At 43.5% G+C, this 19,934-nt stretch overlaps 1 protein-coding gene across 1 annotated transcript in view; it reads left to right on the top strand.

Moving 5' to 3' along the window:
• Window positions 1-17,101, top strand: part of IMPA2 (inositol monophosphatase 2) — a 58,890-nt gene extending 41,789 nt beyond the window's left edge. The window contains exon 8 of the mRNA XM_073631318.1: window positions 15,651-17,101. Within this exon, the coding sequence (XP_073487419.1) occupies window positions 15,651-15,763 (113 nt within the window). The 3' untranslated portion in view covers window positions 15,764-17,101. The remainder of the gene's footprint in view (window positions 1-15,650) is intronic.
• The last annotated feature ends 2,833 nt before the right edge of the window (window positions 17,102-19,934 follow it).

Raw genomic sequence — 19,934 nt, 5'->3', positions numbered from 1 at the left:
TCCCAACACAGGGTCATTTTTAATGATATGCCAATGTTTGTACAGCATTTTTTTAACAGAAAAGTGCTGCCATGAATATCCAGTAATAAAGGGACAAACTAACTTATTATCTCTATTGGGATTAGGTTTATCTGCCAAAAGTAAATCTCGATCCATTGACTTGACCTGGTTCAGTTTTTCTTCTAAAAATTGGGCCTCCTACCCTTTTTCCAGAAATCTTCCCGTCAGAATACTTGATTGGGACACAAAATCCGCCATTGTGGAACAATTTCGTTTCAACCTAATATATTGACTCTTCGGGACAGAGTCTAACCATGATTTGCGGTGACAACTGTCCCGAGGTATAAACTAATTCCGGTCTGTGGCCTTGAAATGGGTGGAGGTAAGTAGAGAGTTCCCTTCACTACGAATTTCAAGGTCCAGAAAATTGATCCTTTGTTGATTTGCCTCATAATTTAAAACAATGCCCCTTTCATTATTATTTAGGTCCTCCATAAATGAATTCAGTGAATCATAGGAGCCACTCCATAGGAGGAGGACGTCATCTATGTACCTAGCCCACAAGACCAATTCGGGTCTTTGTTGGGCATAGATGACGTCCTCCCATTTCCCCATAAAAAGGTTCGCCAGGCTGGGGGCAAACTTAGCCCCCATTGCAACACCTTTAGTCTGAAGGAAGAACTTACTATTGTGCCAAAAGAAATTATGTGTCGTGGCATACTCTAGAAGTTCCATAATAAAGCGTTTCTGCTTTCTTGAGATTGAAGAGTCCTTGTTCAGAAAATGTTTAACAGATTTAATACCCCAACTATGGGGAATGATGGTGTACAGTGACGTGACGTCGGCTGTGACAAGCCACTGTCCGTCACTGTAACCACAGTTCCTGAGTAGGTTTATAGTATGTTTGGTGTCTTTAATGTACGCTGGCAACCGCTGAACTAATGGCTGGAGAAAATTGTCAATGTACTTACCTGCCCTAGATGTAATAGAATCTATCCCGCTTATGATGGGACGGCCTGGAGGGCACACCGGGTCTTTGTGGATCTTGGGCAGGTAGTACATGACGGGAATTCTCGAGGCCACCGGGATCAAAAAGGATTTCTCCTTTTTGTTAATAACCCCTAACTCATAGCCCTTGTCTACAATCCTTTCTAGTTCTTTCTTAAATCTGGTTCTTGGATCAGATCTGAGGAGCTGGTAGGTGTCTGTCACCCACCAGTCTCTCCAGCTCCTGAAGGTAATCAGCCTTATCCAAGACCACTATTCCCCCTCCTTTATCCGCTGGCCTTATTATAAGATCATTACGTTTACATAATGTATCCAGGCCCAGCTGTAATTCCTTTGCCATTTTGACTTTTTGGGTTTTCAAGTGGTCAAGGTCTCTCGAACGTCTCTGAATACCTTCAGGGAGGCAGGCACACCTCCCGGAGGGTTAAACAAGGACGCATTTGCTAACCCTGAGTGTCTAATAGTATTAGAACTGGAGTTTTGGGAAACAATAGGATTGGACATCATGTATCTCTTGACATTTAGTTTTCTGGTAAACTTATGGATGTCCATATAAGTCTCAAATTTATTAAGGGATTTAGGAGGTACATATTTAAGACCCTTATCCAAAATCAGTGTTTCTTCCTGTGTTAAGGGGGTTTTACTTAGATTAAAAATCCCTCTCCCTAATGTTCCCGTTTTTTCTTTTTGCTCCGTGATCTCCTACCCCCTCTGACTCCTCTTTTTTCTATGGGTCTTTGGGGGTTTTGATTGGCCCGGGGAAAACCCCAATGTTGAGGTTGAGAGAATGTGTCTTGCCTCTGTTGGTAGGGAGGCTGACGGTCATTCCAATCCCTCTTCTGTGAGGCTGGGGGCTGATGCCACAATGGTCTATCATATCCCCCCTCTCTCCTAGGGGTGCGAGGCTCAGAGTAATATTCTCTTCTGCGTTCATATTGATCATAGTTGTCATATTGATCATCATTATTCCTCAAACTATGGAAGCGGTTCTGGGTGGGAATAGAATACCCATACTGGTAATCTCCCTCATGAATCCTCCTGGGGGAATCACGGACATAGGATTGATCCTCACAATAATTGTCATTACTATTACGTTGGTAATATCCATTATTTTGTTTTTCATATTGTTTGGATTTGTGATTTTTGAATCTATTACATCTAGGGCAGGTAAGTACATTGACAATTTTCTCCAGCCATTAGTTCAGCGGTTGCCAGCGTACATTAAAGACACCAAACATACTATAAACCTACTCAGGAACTGTGGTTACAGTGACGGACAGTGGCTTGTCACAGCCGACGTCACGTTACTGTACACCATCATTCCCCATAGTTGGGGTATTAAATCTGTTAAACATTTTCTGAACAAGGACTCTTCAATCTCAAGAAAGCAGAAACGCTTTATTATGGAACTTTAGCCACGACACATAATTTCTTTTGGCACAATAGTAAGTTCTTCCTTCAGACTAAAGGTGTTGCAATGGGGGCTAAGTTTGCCCCCAGCCTGGCGAACCTTTTTATGGGGAAATGGGAGGAGGACGTCATCTATGCCCAACAAAGACCCGAATTGGTCTTGTGGGCTAGGTACATAGATGACGTCCTCCTCCTATGGAGTGGCTCCTATGATTCACTGAATTCATTTATGGAGGACCTAAATAATAATGAAAGGGGCATTGTTTTAAATTATGAGGCAAGTCAACAAAGGATCAATTTTCTGGACCTTGAAATTCGTAGTGAAGGGAACTCTCTACTTACCTCCACCCATTTCAAGGCCACAGACCGGAATTCGTTTATACCTCGGGACAGTTTTCACCACAAATCATGGTTAGACTCTGTCCCGAAGAGTCAATATATTAGGTTGAAACGAAATTGTTCCACAATGGCGGATTTTGTGTCCCAATCAAGTATTCTGACGGGAAGATTTCTGGAAAAGGGGTATGAGGCCCAATTTTTAGAAGAAAAACTGAACCAGGTCAAGTCAATGGATCGAGATTTACTTTTGGCAGATAAACCTAATCCCAATAGAGATGATAAGTTAGTTTGTCCCTTTATTACTGGATATTCATGGCAGCACTTTTCTGTTAAAAAAATGCTGTACAAACATTGGCATATCATTAAAAATGACCCTGTGTTGGGACCAATCCTTCCTGACAAACCTCAAGTAATTTTCAGGGGTGCCCCCTCGATTAAATCTCGGGTTGTGTCGACGGTGTGCGATCCCCCTCTTCATAAGCCAATGTTTTTTCAACACCTAATAGGCTTTTACAAATGTAAAAATTGTGAGGTCTGTTCTATCAATGCTGTTACTGAAAGGAAGGTGGGCCGTTTTCACTGTAATACATCGAGTGAATTCCCGATTAAATCTTTCATTGCCTGTTCAACAACCCACGTCGTGTATCTTCTGACTTGCCCGTGCAGGCTCCACTATGTGGGTCGCACTGTACGTTCATTGAAAGGGAGACTTGGGGAACACATTGGGAACATTAAAAGAGGTTTCTTAGGTCATCCGGTCTCCAAACACTACCTTGAGGTTCATAAACAAAACCCCAGGGGGACTTCGTTCATAGGCATTGACAAACTTAAGCTCCCCTGGAGGGGAGGTTCTAAGAGAAGAGCCATTTCAAAGCTCGAAATGGAATGGATCTATAAAATCCGCTCTTTAAGACCCAGAGGACTAAACGTTGACATTGAGCTCAATGCTTTTATAGATAATTCCTAGAAATAACCCCACCCCCCCCCCCCCCCCTTTTTTTTTTCCCCTCTTTTAGACAACTATAGAGTGGAGGGCAATAGACTCAGTTTGAGGGTCCTGTACGATCGTCTGTGATCATACATTTCCGATGGTTTTATATTTTTATTCTTTATGATGTTTATTTTATTCATATTTGTGGAACTATATATGAGATCCACTTTAAAAAAAAATATATATATATATATATATTTAGTGTGTTGATATACTCCCCAATGTAAAATCATTAATACAGGTTCACTGATGTTCTTTCCATCTATGAATGCGCTTGCTACTGTACTGATTTTTTCAGGGGAACATGCATACTGAGAAACCCCTTTTTTTTTTTTTTTTTTTTTTTTTTTTTTTTTTTTCTTTCATTTTGGGTTTCGTTCAGTGTATTCTATAATTCTAATTTATATTAATTTTAATAAATTGAATTAAATTATTTGTGTTTATAACACTTCAGATAAGTGTACTTGAGAGTTTTTAATACTGTGAGCACTGTGCGGTATAGTTAGCAATAGCTTATTATACTGAACCAAGGATTTCGTCCTTAAGGGGTTAATCTCTTTTCTGGTCTCTGTTTATTAAAGGTTACCATGGCAGCATTGATTGCAGGGAAGAACACCAGTGAGAGGCTTGGTTATTTCCCCATCCAGCTGTCTGATTACTGCTGAGTGGTGATATCAAGTCAGACTGAGGCTTGGTTCATGCTCTGCACTATATAGGTGATGACTTGATGCGTCGCCTGTGCTCCTTTGAAGATGTTAGATTTAACGAAACTAGTAGGGCGTGGCTACGCATCGTAAGCCATCACTCAGTCCGCCCCATGATTTGCACGGGTGTTTGCTATTTTTATGCCGGCTTTTTTATATTGTATTCACGGAGCTCACTTGTTGTGACTCCATTGTTTTAACTAGCAATAAATTCCAAAACTTTATTACACCATCGGAGCCCCTCTTTTGTTTTTTATCCACCTCCCTTTGGGACAAGTGTGCTTGTCACTCCCTCCCCCCCCAGGTGGACGAGTTGGTAGAAGCCAAGCTGGAGACGCACACTGTATGAGCTGGATCCGGACATCATCCATCCACAGTCCCTGCAGAGGGCAAAGTCTGCCTGCGTGTGAGACCTCGCCAGAGGAGGTCCATCATTGAGGGTAAGGGTCCACCTTTTAATACCGTGGGACTATATGAGAGCTCTTATCCTCATTTCCCTCCCTCTCCATATATATGTGCAGTGTCTGACTGGTCGGAAGGTGGACGCTTCCTCCTGCTTCTGTGAAGTAACTGTTTATGTATGGGACTCCCTCTCCTATTGTTCATCATAAGAACTTTCGCTCCTTGGAGTATTTCATCTAAGGACTGTTCCTTATCCATTTGGGTTGTGAAAACTTTTCTTGAAATGTTATGACACTTTTTAAGCATATTTTTTTCACAGCTTTTTACCATTTATTAATTATCAATATTTTTTGATGCACATTTCTGATTTTACTTACAGGGATTTAGATTATGTATTTTTTACACAGATTATGTTCATTATGAGCGCACGTTTGTTTTCTCTTTTATTTTTATTGTACACAGGTATTGGTGTTTTTATTCGTGCAGCTTTAAGTGTTTTATATTATTTTTCAGCGTGTTTTTTTTCTTTTATAAATGCATATTACTGTTTTGTAGTTTTTTTTTTTTTTTTTTTTTTTTTTTTCTTTTGAGCTTTTTCTCCAAGATGACCACAGTTTATTACAATTGGGCATATAATGCTGACTTAATATGCCAGCCCCTTTTTCCCCATTAAACGGAGGAGTTATGAAATTTCCTGAAAATAATTCCATTGTAAAATATAGAGTGCTCAATAGAGTTTACTTGGCTACACAAAACCGTTTTACACGCTTACAATTTGCTTTGTATTAACCTATACCTAACCTGATTGTTTGGCTAACCCTATCATTGAACGATTTGCTCTGTTTTGATCCGTTAAAGAGGAATTCTTGCTTACACCTAACTCCCCTTCACAACACCTCTGCTAACTAAGCTGTGTAAGAAAAATGTATATAATTGAATATTTTCAGTCCACTGCAGGCTAGTCACATGATCTCCACTATGTTGGCCAATGGTGGCTATAGGGGAGAAGAGGGAGCACTCCGACAAAGGCTAGTAAAACCTAGAGTGGTGATGTTAACCATAGGTCAATGGTCTATTCATTGTCTGCTCTCCCTCCGCTCCTCTAAAAGAGTAGTGGCTGACACAGGGTAGCTATATTATTTAATCAGAACAGAGTGGCCTGAAAATAGTTATGTTTTTATACATTTTCCTTACCCAGGTTAATTAGCATAGGTGTTAGGAGAGGGTAGGGAACAGCTTTTAAGGCTAGTTAAAGTGATTTGTAAAGGCAGAAGGCTTTTTTTTCTTTTTAATTGCATTCTATGCATGGAGATAAAAAAAAAAAAACTGTGTGCAGCAGCTTCCCTCAGCCCCCCTAATGCTTACCTGAGCCCCATCTCTCTCCAGCGATGTTGCAGGAGAGACTCTGCTGCCCAGGACTCTCCGCCTCATTGGCTGAGACAACAGCAGCGTGCCATTGGCTCCCGCTACTGTTAAATAAAGTCAGTGAGTCAATAAGGAGAGGGGGGTGGGGCCTAGCTGGGGCTCTGTCTGAATGGACACACGGAGCTGCGGCTCGGGTGCCCCATAGCAAGCTGCTTGTTGTGGGGGCACTCGTCAGGGGCCAGGAAAGCCGAAGATTGGACCCAGCAAGAGAAGAATCTGGGCTGCTCTGTGCAAACCCACTGCACACGGCAGGTATGTATAACATGTTTGTTATTTTTAGGTGTAAGAAACTGACTTTAGTAATACTTTAAGTGTAGGCAGGAAGGCAACTTTAAATATAGGATCGCAAGACTTTTGTCTGTTCAGTAAGGCAAGCCATAGATGAATCGGCTTTCTTTTCTTCCACAGGGATGGAAAATCTCTTGATTCCACCATCAACAGTGCCTCCTGCAGCACTATTGTATTCTTCCAGCGGGGGGCAGCATGGTGTGTCAGAGTATTATGAATACTACAATCAGCTTTAGCTGTTGGCAGATCAACTCGGGTACAATCAGCCTGCCCATGGCATGAAATTCAGCTGAACCGGCTGAATTTCAATCATTGTATGGCCAACTTTAGTGCAAAAAAAAAAAAAAAACCCCAGAGCTCTCCCATGCACATGTTCCATGTTATCTTAATGAGTCTCATTAGCCTCCCTGAGTTCTTATCTTGGACTACAGAACAATATGTTCCTATGTTGTGGAGATGACTAGGAAGGAGAGATTCAGTCATTTAGCAAATGACAGCTGGACAGGGCTGATACCAGCAGAGGCGTATCTAGTGAAAATGGCACCTATGGCAAGCACTGAAACTGAGCCCCTGTCAAAACATTTTTAAGTGTACAGGGCCGTGTTTTCACTGCATGAGATGCACATAGATATTCAGTACATCCACGGGCAGGCAGGCCAATTCAAATCAATTGGGACGCAGCAGCTGCATGAACACAGCCCCTGCTATCACCTTTGATATCCGTTTGGGTGCAGGAAAGTGCCCCTGAGCACAGACAGTGTGCATTCAAGAACATGCACCCAAATGGATATCAAATTGGGAACAATAACCCTCTCACTCCATCCAACAACTCTAGTTCTATTTGAAGTATGAAGGAGACCTGCCCCTGCCCCAGGAAAGGCGCTCTCCATGACGGGTACCTGAGCAGGGTTTGGAGATCTCAAAGAGCAAAGTGCCAGTCTCCAGGTCCCGAATCTTGAAGCGAGGGAAGTCTATCCCAAACACATTCTCTTCAGACCTGCACAGATAACCTAATGACAAGACAAGTGATGTTAATGACGCACAGCACCTAGCACAGGCTGGTGACAGGTCTCCTGCAAGTAACTCTCTGTGACTCGGTTTAGGCCTAGGACATGCTCCGGTCTCAGCTGCTTCAGGCCTAACAATTCCTGTTCAGTGACTGTGGCCACTCGCTGGAGCTCCCCATCGCCATTCTCCCCTCCCGTGCCTTTATGCCAGTCAAAATGAACTTCCCGTGGCGGGAAGATTTTGTAGTATTCAGAGAAGAAGAAATTCCATAGAGGTAGGTAGAAGGTTAAAAAAAAAACAAAACAAAAAAATACTGCGCTACCTATAGAAAATATCCCCCCCAAAAAGCAGCAGTTAAACAGTGAGATGTGCACTAAAATAACTAATAAACAGGAAATAACCACGCTTAAATATAAGTGAAACAACTTATATTTAGCGCGGTTATTTCATGTTTAGTAGGTAGAAGGTTCTCTGCCACTGAAGCTTTGTCACTAGCAGCAGAGTCTGCCACCTGACATCAGCCTGAGGGGAAGGGGCTTCTCTGAAAAAATATACTGTGAATATTTTGACAAAACAGGAATGCATTTATACAGACTTGTATGGTGACTGGGAGGTAGAATGTAAGCTTTACTCCCCTGCTCTGACCCTATCACTGCCTACCTCTAGTCTCTATCCCTCTCTGTCCTCAGTTCAGGACCTCCAGGATCCTGCTAGCTTCTTCCTCCTGTAGGAAGCTGAGTTCCAACCAGTCTATACCTGGGTCCGTCATATCTGTGGCGGGGGATCTGTATATGTACACACATGACTTTGATACTTACCGATGCACAGAGCAGCCTCAGCCGTGGAGGGAGAGTGATTGAGCAGGCATGTCTACAGGGATCCTGGGATGCCAAGCTCCATATAAGCTGGGCAGTGTTGTCACTGTGATTTTGTCCTGTCACTCCAGGTGCTGGGATGCCAGACCCTGGCTTTATTACTTCCCCCTCATTCCTCCGATCCTAGCCTCCCTGCACGGACAGCTCCTACAACTTTGTGCCAGCAGCCCTGAACCAGGACAGAACTGTAGACTGACAGTCTCCATTGCCAATCTGTATGGAGCTCGGCACATGCAGCCAGGCTCTCCTCCGGCTGTTCCTTGTCAGAAGCATACTGCCTCACATCACAGCACCCAAGGATGGGAACAGGGCGGCAAATCACTCTGCCGGGGGGGGCGTGGCCTGAGGAGCTATGGAGTAGGACGCTTGGAAAGAGAGCTCCGTTTGCAGAAAATCCTATAACTGACATCCTGCTCCAATCCTAACAATCCTGTCAGGACAAGACACTTCAATAGGCTTGTCCCATCATCTGTGTGGCCCTTGGTGCTGCCTGGCCGTCTGGAGCGCTGCTCGAGGCCGCGGAGACCGGATCGTCCCGCCCCGGGCCCTGCCTGTAGGAAAGTCCCCGGCTTCGGCCTAGTGCTTGGAGCGGCGGCCATCTTGCTCCACCCGGCGGCGGCTCCTGCTCATCCCCCGGATATACAAGGCTCCCCAGAGACGGATCTTTGCCTGCCTCGGCCCCCGGACTGCCTGTGGCCCCCAGCGCTGAACCTCTGCACCCTGAAACAGCTCCTAGGACGGCCCGGGGCTCTGGCCTGGTCCTCGGAACGGCGGCCATCTTGCTCCACCCGGCGGCGGCTCCTGCTTATCCCCCGGACATACAAGGCTCCCCAGAGACAGATCTTTGCCTGCCTCGGCCCCCGGACTGCCTGTGGCCCCCAGCGCTGAACCTCTGCACCCTGAAACAGCTCCTGGGACGGCCCGGGGCTCCGGCCTGGTCCTCGGAACGGCGGCCATCTTGCTGCACCCAACAACAGCCCTACAGGTCCTCCTGACTTGCCGGGCCCCCCAAAGGACTAATTTCTGCGTGCATGGGCCTCCGGATCTCCTCTAGGGGCACAGCACCTGAGGAGAGGCCTGACAGGTGAGGGAGTGAGATACAGAAAGAGCAAACTTCCAGCACACAAACTCCTGATAGAGGTCCTGAGGAACGATACACCAAAGTAATTCATCACAAGGGCTCCCCTTCTGTCCTGGGACCGCAGAGGACTATGTCACCGCCAAAGCGGAACACTGGGACGACAGACAAGCTCGCTCAATTTCGCCGCCTGGAGAAAGACATGCAGCAGGAGGGCAGCGCAGACACGTGTACGGGCCCCGCTCCTCAGACACCGCCAAAGTGCTGGACGCTATAGCCGCCTTGCAAGGTACTCTGACTGCGAAGATAGACGAAGTAAAAATCGATATATCCCTGATGAGACAGGACTTCTCAAAACTGAAAGACAGGGTCACGGAGGCAGAAACCAGAATCGGCAACGCGGAAGATGCCCTGCACCCCATGAGACATACTACAGAGGAGATGCAGAGACAAATACAGCAACTTCATGCCCATCAAGATGACATGGAGAACCGCCTTAGACGCTGTAACCTCCGCTTCATAGGGCTGCCGGAGAAAGAGGAAGGCGCGGACCCGGCAACCTATCTAGAAACGCTCCTGCTCAAAACGTATGGCCGGGAAGCCTTTTCAGTAATGTTCGCGGTGGAGAGGGCGCACCGCATACCTGCGCGGCCACCACCACCTGGAGCGCCTCCCCGCACATTCATCGCCAAATTTCTAAATTTTCGGGACCGAGACAAAATCCTTAAACTCACCCGGGAGAGAGGAAACATACAGATCGGGAACAGCCAGATAGCAGTATTTCTGGATTTTTCCAGCGAGGTGCAAAGGAAGAGAGCACAATATCAAGAGGTGAAGCGCCGATTGAGGACCCTCCATCTCAAGTATGCGATGTTATTCCCTGCCCGGCTGCGGGTGGAGGAAGACGGAAGAGTACAGTTCTTTGACGACCCGGCGGCAGCGACAGCATGGCTGGATCGTAGAGACAGACCTGCTTAATCTGTCTAAGTTCATACAACCACAGTGAGTACTTTCTGACTTTGCACAAAATCCTACAATACAAATGTCACAGAGATTTTTTAGAAGGGAACCAGAATCCAGTTTAGGGATATAAAGAACGGGGACATACACAGCTTGTACACAAGAGAAGTGGATAAGGATAAGAGAGCTAACTCCTGTATAATTCTGACATGGAACAAGCGGGATCATACAATAAAGTTGCGCGGGTTACCGGTTGCGCCCTTACATTCTGAGAAGAGTGGGGACAGTCTACAGTGATATGCTCTGCAAGACTCCTAAATGACAGGGATGAACTGTACTACAACATCCTGGAATATGGGTCATAATTTGACCAGTTGCAAGAAGGAAAAGTGCAAAGGGAGCTCACTGACTGAAATGTGTGGTAGTCCTGACTATAACTGCTCCACGAGCGACAGGAAAACAGTCGCCCCCTTAACAAAGTTGTTTCAGCATAAAAGGACAACACATCTATTGCTATTAAGAAATGTGCCTCCAGCGGAGTGTAACCGCTGGATGATATGTTATATGCTGACAGTTTGGGTAAATATGGTCACATCAGGTTGGGGAGATGTGCAGCTGGGAGGGATGGGAACAGTTAAAAGGATAAGTTTTGTGTTTTACTTTGGGAATATAAGTATTGACGTGACTTTGATACGGCTAGACAGACAATATGCATTCAACGTTAAGATAGGTATTAGCAGACTGGCACTGTGGAAAGGGCAGACTAAGGAGGCACCACTGTCTTGGAATCTCACTAGATGGCAGCCACACTATTATAATCAGAAACCAATATGGCCGGTGTAAAGTTTTTGACGTGGAACGTACGCGGTATGCGGAATAAGGTAAAACGAACCGCAGCTCTAACATTTCTAAAATCACAGAAAGCAGATATCATAGCTTTAATAGAAACACATATCACAGGCCAGATGCAGGTAGCCTTAAAAAAAACGTGGATAGGATGGTTATACCACAGCACGCATATCAATCAAGGGGGGTATCGATACTGGTCGCCAAAAGAGTGCCCTTTGAACTAATTACTCTAGAGTCAGATTAGGAAGATATATCTTCCTGCATGCCACCATAGGAGGCAACTCTTTATTGATTCTGGCGTGTTATATCCCCCCCCCCCCCCCTTTTTCGATCGAGGTAGTACTCAAGGGACTGGCATTCATGGCACAACACCCATCAGTTCCTGCTATATGGATGGGCGACTTTAACCAAACCATGAATCCAAATTTGGACAGACCAGGCCTGGGAGATACATCCAGGACTGTGCCTCACCAAACCAGACTATGCAGACTATTCACAGAATTTGCGCTAACAGACGTATGGAGATGGCAAAACCCGACTAAAAAAGCATACACATGTCACTCGGCAGGCTGTGACACGATGTCCAGGATTGATTTTATACTGGTCTCAAATGCATTACTGCCTAAAATAACAGGGTCGGGTATGGCTCCACGAGCACTATCGGACCATTCACCCTGTTGGATAACAACATCTCTATTAAAGGCAATGCCCACTTCTAATTGGAGGCTGAATCCATTCTGGCTGTCGGTCCTGCCTGATCTCGAGAGCATTGGGCAAGAATTACAATATATCCTAAACAACTTAAGATTTACAGATTCAGACACTGCAGTCTGGGACACCTTTAAAAATCAAGCTAGTAGACTACTTTCACTAAGAATAAACAGATTTAAAAATTCCACCAAACTGCTATTACAGATGACCACTGACAAACTACAGGAATTGGAACAGGTATACGCACAAGAACCCAGTACTGATAATCTCCATAAACTACAAATGCAATCCAGAGCAGTAACCCAAATGCACATAGAGAAAGCCAAACAACAGGTTTTTTTCAAAAAACAAAGAATCTTCGAACACGGGGAGCAAGCAGGTAAATTACTGGCATATTTAGCCCATTTAAATGAAAAACCTCCAGTAGTGGTGACCCTAGCTACCCCACAGGGAGACGAGGTGACCGACCCACAACAGGTAGCAGACATTTTCCTAAACTTCTATAGGAATTTATACAAAACTCAGACAACACAATCCACACACGAAATTAAAAACTACTTACACAGAATTCAGTTCCCTAAACTCACATTAGAACAGGTTAAGCTACTAGACGCCCCCATTGGCCAGGAGGACATATCTGAAGCACTGTCCCAACTAGCTAAATCTAAGGCCCCTGGACTGGACGGCCTGCCACTAGAATTTTACACTGCATTCCCTGATATACTAGTCCCGAATTTGCAAAAATTATACCAACAAATATTTAAATATAAATCACTCCCTCCATCAATGCAAGAAGCACAAATAATAGTTATACCTAAACCAGGAAAAGACCCTAGATATCCCGAGTCCTACCGTCCAATCTCACTACTACAAGTAGACATCAAGATACTGGCCAAAATCCTAGCATCCCGTCTAAATAAAGTTATTCTTTCATTAATTCACCCAGACCAGACCGGTTTTATGCCCGGGAAAAATACGGCCATGAATATAAGAAGACTGTTTCTAAATATTCAAGCACAGCACGATAATCAGGGTACCAGGGTAGTGGTGGCCCTGGACACAGCAAAGGCCTTTGACTCAGTGGAGTGGTCTTTTCTTTGGGAGTGTCTACGAGAATATGGATTTGGTCCCAATTTCATACAGTGGGTACAAATACTCTATCAGTCACCAAAAGCACGGGTCCTCGTTAACGGTTGTATATCGGGACAATTTCCTCTTGAGAGAGGCACACGCCAGGGATGTCCCCTTTCTTTCTCCACTGCTATATGCCCTGGCAGCTGAGCCATTGGCCATAGCTATAAGAGCTGACATGGACATAGTGGGACTTAGAATAGGCAACTATATAGAGAAGATCGGACTATACGCAGACGACACAATACTCTATCTAGCCGATCAGGGCCCATCACTACAAGCAGCTTTGGACACTATAGATAAAATGGGAAAACTCTCAGGCCTACGGATAAACTGGGAAAAATCACAGATACTCCCCATAGACCAATTCCCCCCAACCAATATACATCCAGAACTACCATTAGTCAGGGTAAACACTATTAAATATTTAGGGGTACTGGTTACAAGAGACCTACGCGAATACACAACCAACAACATAGAACCATTGTTTGCCATGATAAAAACCAAAACGCAAGCCTGGTCCAAACTACCACTGGGAGTAATGGGGAGGATAAATATCATAAAAATGATTATTTTACCCAAGATCCTATATATGGTATGGCACGCCCCACTATATATACCTATCGGGATTTTCAAGAAAATGGAATCTATTTTGAACACCTTTGTCTGGGGACATCAAAGACATAAGGTAGCTTGGCATGTCCTTAAAAACCCTACAGATATGGGGGGAACAGCTCTGCCAGATCTGCAGGAATATTACATAGCGGCACAGATGTCGCACATGCATCACTACCACAATAACGAAAGACAGCGCTATAGTACACTAGTATCTAGTAGCCCAGACAGTCCTTTATCTACCCCACTTCAAATTATACTACGAGGGGGCCAATTTAATAGGAAAAGTCCAAACTTTAATGATGGGGTACTCAACCATCACCAACGAATATGGGGATTAGCCCTGAAAAAACTTAAAATAGGGTGCATTCACTCTCACACTCCATTATGGGCTAACAACCAGCTAGCGGAGCTTAAAAAAATACCAGACCCTAATCTATGGGCCAGATATGGAATTATTTACCTGCACCAGGTAATGGCAGGTGCTAGGCCTAAAGCATTTCAAACCCTTAAGGAAGAATACTCTATACCACAACAATTAATGTTCAAATACATGCAACTCAGACATGCCCTGTGTTCTCAATTCAGGAACGAAAACTGCATCCTGGAACATCCCCAAATTTTGGACATAGTAATGGGAGCCGATCCACAAAAATTGATATCTAATCTCTACTACTCCATAAGATTACCCAGAATCAAAGAAGTGATGCAAAAAGCCAAAATAAGATGGGAAAGAGACGTAGGTGCAGTTAGTGATTCGGATTGGGAGGAAATTTTAGAAAATGTAAAGGTGGCATCTCCAAAACTGTCTGATAGGCTAACACAGATATACATCATTCATCAAGCGTATCTAACACCTAACATAATAAGGAAGTTTCAACCTACACGCAATATAGCATGTCCTCACTGTCAGGCAGAGATGAGTAGTTTTTTTCACTTAATTTGGGAATGCTCTATTCTTCAATCATACTGGAGTCAAGTGATTAAGTTCTTACACGACCAGATGGGTTCCCCTGTGGTATTAGATCCAAAACTTTGTATATTAGGTCTTCTTCCAGATGTGGACATTGATAAATACCAGGCCATATTTATATCTGAAGTCCTATTCTTGGCCAGAAAAGTAGTTGCCAAGACTTGGATGCAGAACGTAACCCCCACCATAACAAGCTGGAAGAGAGATGTTAACAATTCCCTCCCATACAAGCAGTTGATTTACAAACACAGGGGAAACAGTCAGAAATACTCAAGGATTTGGGATGGTTGGCTGGGAGATGGGGAGACATGTGTATAGTAATGCGTGAAAACAAGTTTATCAATACCTAGCAACTAAAACATACAACCATATAATAGGTAACCCGTTTTAGGTCTGTCAGAACCTCACCGAATCACCAACAATTGGTATATCTCTGTTATGTAATGCCAGCCTTATAAGACTCTACTATATGTTAACGTACCACATGTGATTATGTTTCATGTTTTTATACTTGGACCTCAAATGTGCTGTATTAATTTCTGTCTAACTTCAATAAAGATTATTTTCCCAGAAAAAAAAAAAAATCACTCTGCCGGCTGGGACTAATTGAGTAGCGAGGCGGCAAGATGTACATGCTCACCGAAAAAAAAAAAAAAAAAAAACAGAAAAAGTCCTTCTTTACGCTCACCTGATGGGGCCCAGAAAAATGTAATTGCATCCCCCCCATAAGCAAGTAGGAACTGAGAGAAGTTTTGAAAGCTCTAATTTTTAAATTCAGTAAAGAACTGTAATGCTGGCGGCCCTGCTCACGTGCGCCCGACTACTATCATATTGCCATCTTTTATTGCTTTTAAGTCATTTGTGTTTTTGTTTTTTCCTGCAGGCGGGCCTTTGGATCTCATGTCTTGCCGTGTAGTGGCAGCTGGTACCATGGAACTGGCACAGAGCATAGCTCAGGAGTTAAAGACTATTGCCTATGGGAGAGATGATGACTGAATATGTCCATTGGTGTTGACCTATCCCTGATTGTTCCTGCTAAATCCTTCACCCAAATATTGTTGTGGGCTTAAAAAATGGCTTGCATTGATCTCCAAGTGTCCAGAGACTAATGCCATGTCATTTTCTAAATAAAATGTGTCTGTCTTTTTCTTTTTTTTTTTTTTCTTTTATTCTTCATTTTTAGAGGGGACGTTTTTAACAAGTGGTAGTTCTATCCCTGTTTTAAAAAAGGATAACTTACCAAATGTTCTTCAATGAAGCGTAGTAAGTGTGTGTTGTGATTATCTCATTCGTGTCTGAACTTGTTAACGCATATTTCCTGTATCAAGCCCTAGAGTGTCCCTTCAGCTTGTACCTGCCATTGTGTAGCCCAAGCCTACAACTTGTAGGTGCCTGTGCGAAGACTCCAATAGGTTGATACACAGGGTGATGGGACCCAGATTTAAAGGGGTTTTCTACTTTGCTTCAAGATTAAGCCCAAACTCCCTTTTTAAAAATAAAGTGTCCGTTACTTGATGGGTCTTGGTTTTCATGTCAGCAGTGAACCTAAATGATTCCCCCTTTATCTGGTCAGAAGGGGATATATTGGAGTAAAGCCATTAAAATCGGCTGTTTCAAAAGTCATCAATTATGTCTGTGAATGTGCTACAAATTGTCTTTCTCCTTTTTTAAATGGGGAAATGGAGTGCTGAGATGTGCAAGATTATCAGATCACTTTTAATTTTAGTGTGAGTGCCATTTGGTAGACATTTCCTCTAACGGGAACCTGTCCTAACCATATCTGCACCAGCCTCCTGTCCAGTGCTGAAGACTGTCATTACCTAACTCCAGAATGTGGTGCCAGTTCCAGGGCAGAGTACTCCTATGTAGCATTACACATGGGGTTATTTACTAAAGGCAAATCCACTTTGCACTACAAGTGCACTTGGAAGTATAGAATAGATCCAAGGGGGACATGAAAGGAAAATAAAAATACAACATTTTAGCTTGCACATGATTAGATGATAAAATCAGCAGAGCTTCCCCTCATTTCAGATCTACCCCTCAGATTTAAAGCGACTGCACTTTCAAGTGTACTTGCAGTGCAAAGTGGAATTGCCTTTAGTAAATAACCCTCACAGTCTATACCTGTCCTGAAATTAGCACTGCCTGATTGCTTAAAGCATTATATGGGAACATGACCACCAGTCTGACAGGTTTCTTTTAGGTTTCCTTTTTAAAACGGCATTGGCTTCTTGCCAAACAGTTTCTCTGAAGATAATTCAGTATTTCTGCCCTGGAACCAGAGTTTAACATTGAGGTTGTGCAACTAAAATAAAACTTTATTTTTTCACATTCTCAGGTAACTTAGTTTGTCTGTAAATGCTGTCTCATCAGTGTTATTACACTTTAGTAGTGACAATCACAATTCATTGTTTGTGTGTTACACAATTTTTGTGTATATGACTTAATGCATAGTATTCGTCTACTTAACTATGGAAGCCTTTCCTTATTTATTGCTTCCTGTCATTCACCAGGAAAATGCATCTTAAACTAGATCCACTGTATGTAAAAGATCTAATAAAATACATAGCTGCATGTGTGTAACCGTAGCCAAGTCAGAACATGTGATTGCTATGGTTCATGTTATAGTGGAGAAGGGGTGCTGTTGACTGGCTTTAAGCTAAAAGTGTACACTGTGTTTATTGCATTTACGTATTAGAAATCAGAGGGCAGTTTCCGATGTGCAAAGATAAAAGCATCTTTATACTTGCAAACTGGGTCCTCCACCCTTTGCCAGGAAGTTTTCTTTTTTGTAGAAACACATGCCTGAAAACAAATTTACCTGCTTGACCTTCTTGGGGGCCAGCACTGTTTTTTTTTCCCCTTCCTCTAGCCCTCCTGTAGCTCAGAACATATTTTCAGGATAGCCATTTACCTCTATGGGCAAGCTTGGCACTTGCAAAGAACTTTAAAGAAGAGCTGGAAGTGAGGAACACTATGCCATCCAAGTGCAGGACAAGCAATGTTTTTAATCCTATGGACATTTTTGCTGCAAGGATTGAATCTGGCTTGTCCTTTTTGAAGTCCACTAAAAACACAGACTTCAGATATAGAAAGATTGGAGATGGGGATAGGTAGGCTGAAACACATATTCTCAGGGTTTCCTCTGGCTATAACTCTCTCCAGTGGAGCTCACAATCTACATAGTTTCTGTTTCAGTCTTTGTGATTAATATAACTGTTATGGTAAGAAATGTGGCTCCCCCTCTAATGTTTGAGGAAGGTGTGAAGAGCACAGAATTCAGGTTCCCATTAGATACAGTGAGGCAAAAAAGTATTTAGTCAGCCACCAATTGTGCAAGTTCTCCCACTTAAAAAGATGAGAGAGGCCTGTAATTGTCATCATAGGTATACCTCAACTATGAGAGACAAAATGTGGAAACAAATCCAGACAATCACATTGTCTGTCTGATTTTTGAAAGAATTTATTTGCAAATTATGGTGGAAAATAAGTATTTGGTCACCTACAAACAAGCAAGATTTCTGGCTCTCACAGACCTGTATCTTCTTCTTTAAGAGGCTCCTCTGTCCTCCACTCATTACCTGTATTAATGGCACCTGTTTGAACTTGTTATCAGTATAAAAGACACCTGTCCACAATCTCAAACACTCACACTCCAAACTCCACTATGGTGAAGACCAAAGAGCTGTCGACGGACACCAGAAAAAAAAAATTGTAGACCTGCACCAGGCTGGGAAGACTTGCCTATTGCAGATTCAGCAGCTTGGTATGAAGAAATCAACTGTGGGAGCAATAATTAGAAAATGGAAGACATACAAGACCACTGATGATCTCCCTCGATCTGGGGCTCCACGCAAGATCTCACCCCGTGGGGTCAAAATGATCACAAGAACGGTGAGCAAAAATCCCAGAACCACACGGGGGGACCTAGTGAATGATCTGCAGAGAGCTGGGACCAACGTAACAAAGGCTACCATCAGTAACACACTACGCACGCCGCCAGGGACACAGATCGTGCAGTGCCAGACGTGTCCCCCTGCTTAAGCCAGTACATGTCCGGCCCCGTCGGAGGTTTGCTAGAGAGCATTTAGATGATCCAGAAGAGGATTGGGAGAATGCCATATGGTCAGATGAAACCAAAGTAGAACTGTGTGGTAGAAACACAACTCGTCGTTTGGAGGAGAGAGAATGCTGAGTTGCAACCAAAGAACACCATACCTACTGTGAAGCATGGGGGTGGCAATATCATGCTTTGGGGCTGTTTCTCTGGAAAGGGAACAGGACGACTGATCTGTGTACATGAAAGAATGAATGGGGCCATGTATCGTGAGATTTTGAGTGCAAACCTCCTCCCATCACCAAGGGCATTGAAGATGAAACGTGGCTGGGTCTTTCAGCATGACAATGATCCCAAACACACTGCCCGGGCAATGATCAGACAATGTGATTGTCTGGATTTGTTTCCACGTTTTGTCTCTCCTAGTTGAGGTATACCTATGATGACAATTACAGGCCTCTCTCATCTTTTTAAGTGGGAGAACTTGCACAATTGGTGGCTGACTAAATACTTTTTTGCCCCACTGTACAAGATGACAATGGGTGAATGAACCTGACAACATCACTAAACAATTAAATATTATGCTGGTTTGATCCAGTACAGTTTCATGTCCAAAGAAGTTTGCTTTTATGAAAGCTGGGAATGATCATACAAGTCATCCGTATCTAGATAGATGCTATGAGTTACACCATGGGTATTTGTTTTCTGTATAAAAGAAAATCCTGTGTTTATTTTTTTTTCTACTACTACCTACTTCTGATAATATGCAGTCTGACAGCCACAGTTTTAAACAATAAAGCCATGCTTGTAATTCAATAATAAACCGTTGGTCTTGTATTTAAAGTTTATTTAATACCCCAAAGGCATGACAGATTTGGTTAATTTTTGCTTAAAGAGGACCTAGCATCAGATGTACTAAAGCAGAGATCTCCAAACTACAGCCCTCCAGCTGTGGCGGAACTACACGTCCCATGAGGCATTGTAAAACTTTGACATTCACAGACATGACTAGGCATGATGGGAATTGTAGTTCCTGAACACCTGGAGGGCCAAAGTTTGGAGACCCCTGTACTAAAGCAATGACTGAGATGGGAAGAGATTGTGGGA

The sequence above is a fragment of the Aquarana catesbeiana genome, linkage group LG05 (genome assembly GCF_042186555.1).
Source record: "Aquarana catesbeiana isolate 2022-GZ linkage group LG05, ASM4218655v1, whole genome shotgun sequence".
Classification (NCBI taxonomy): domain Eukaryota; kingdom Metazoa; phylum Chordata; class Amphibia; order Anura; family Ranidae; genus Aquarana; species Aquarana catesbeiana.
This window is presented reverse-complemented; position numbering and strand designations above follow the sequence as displayed.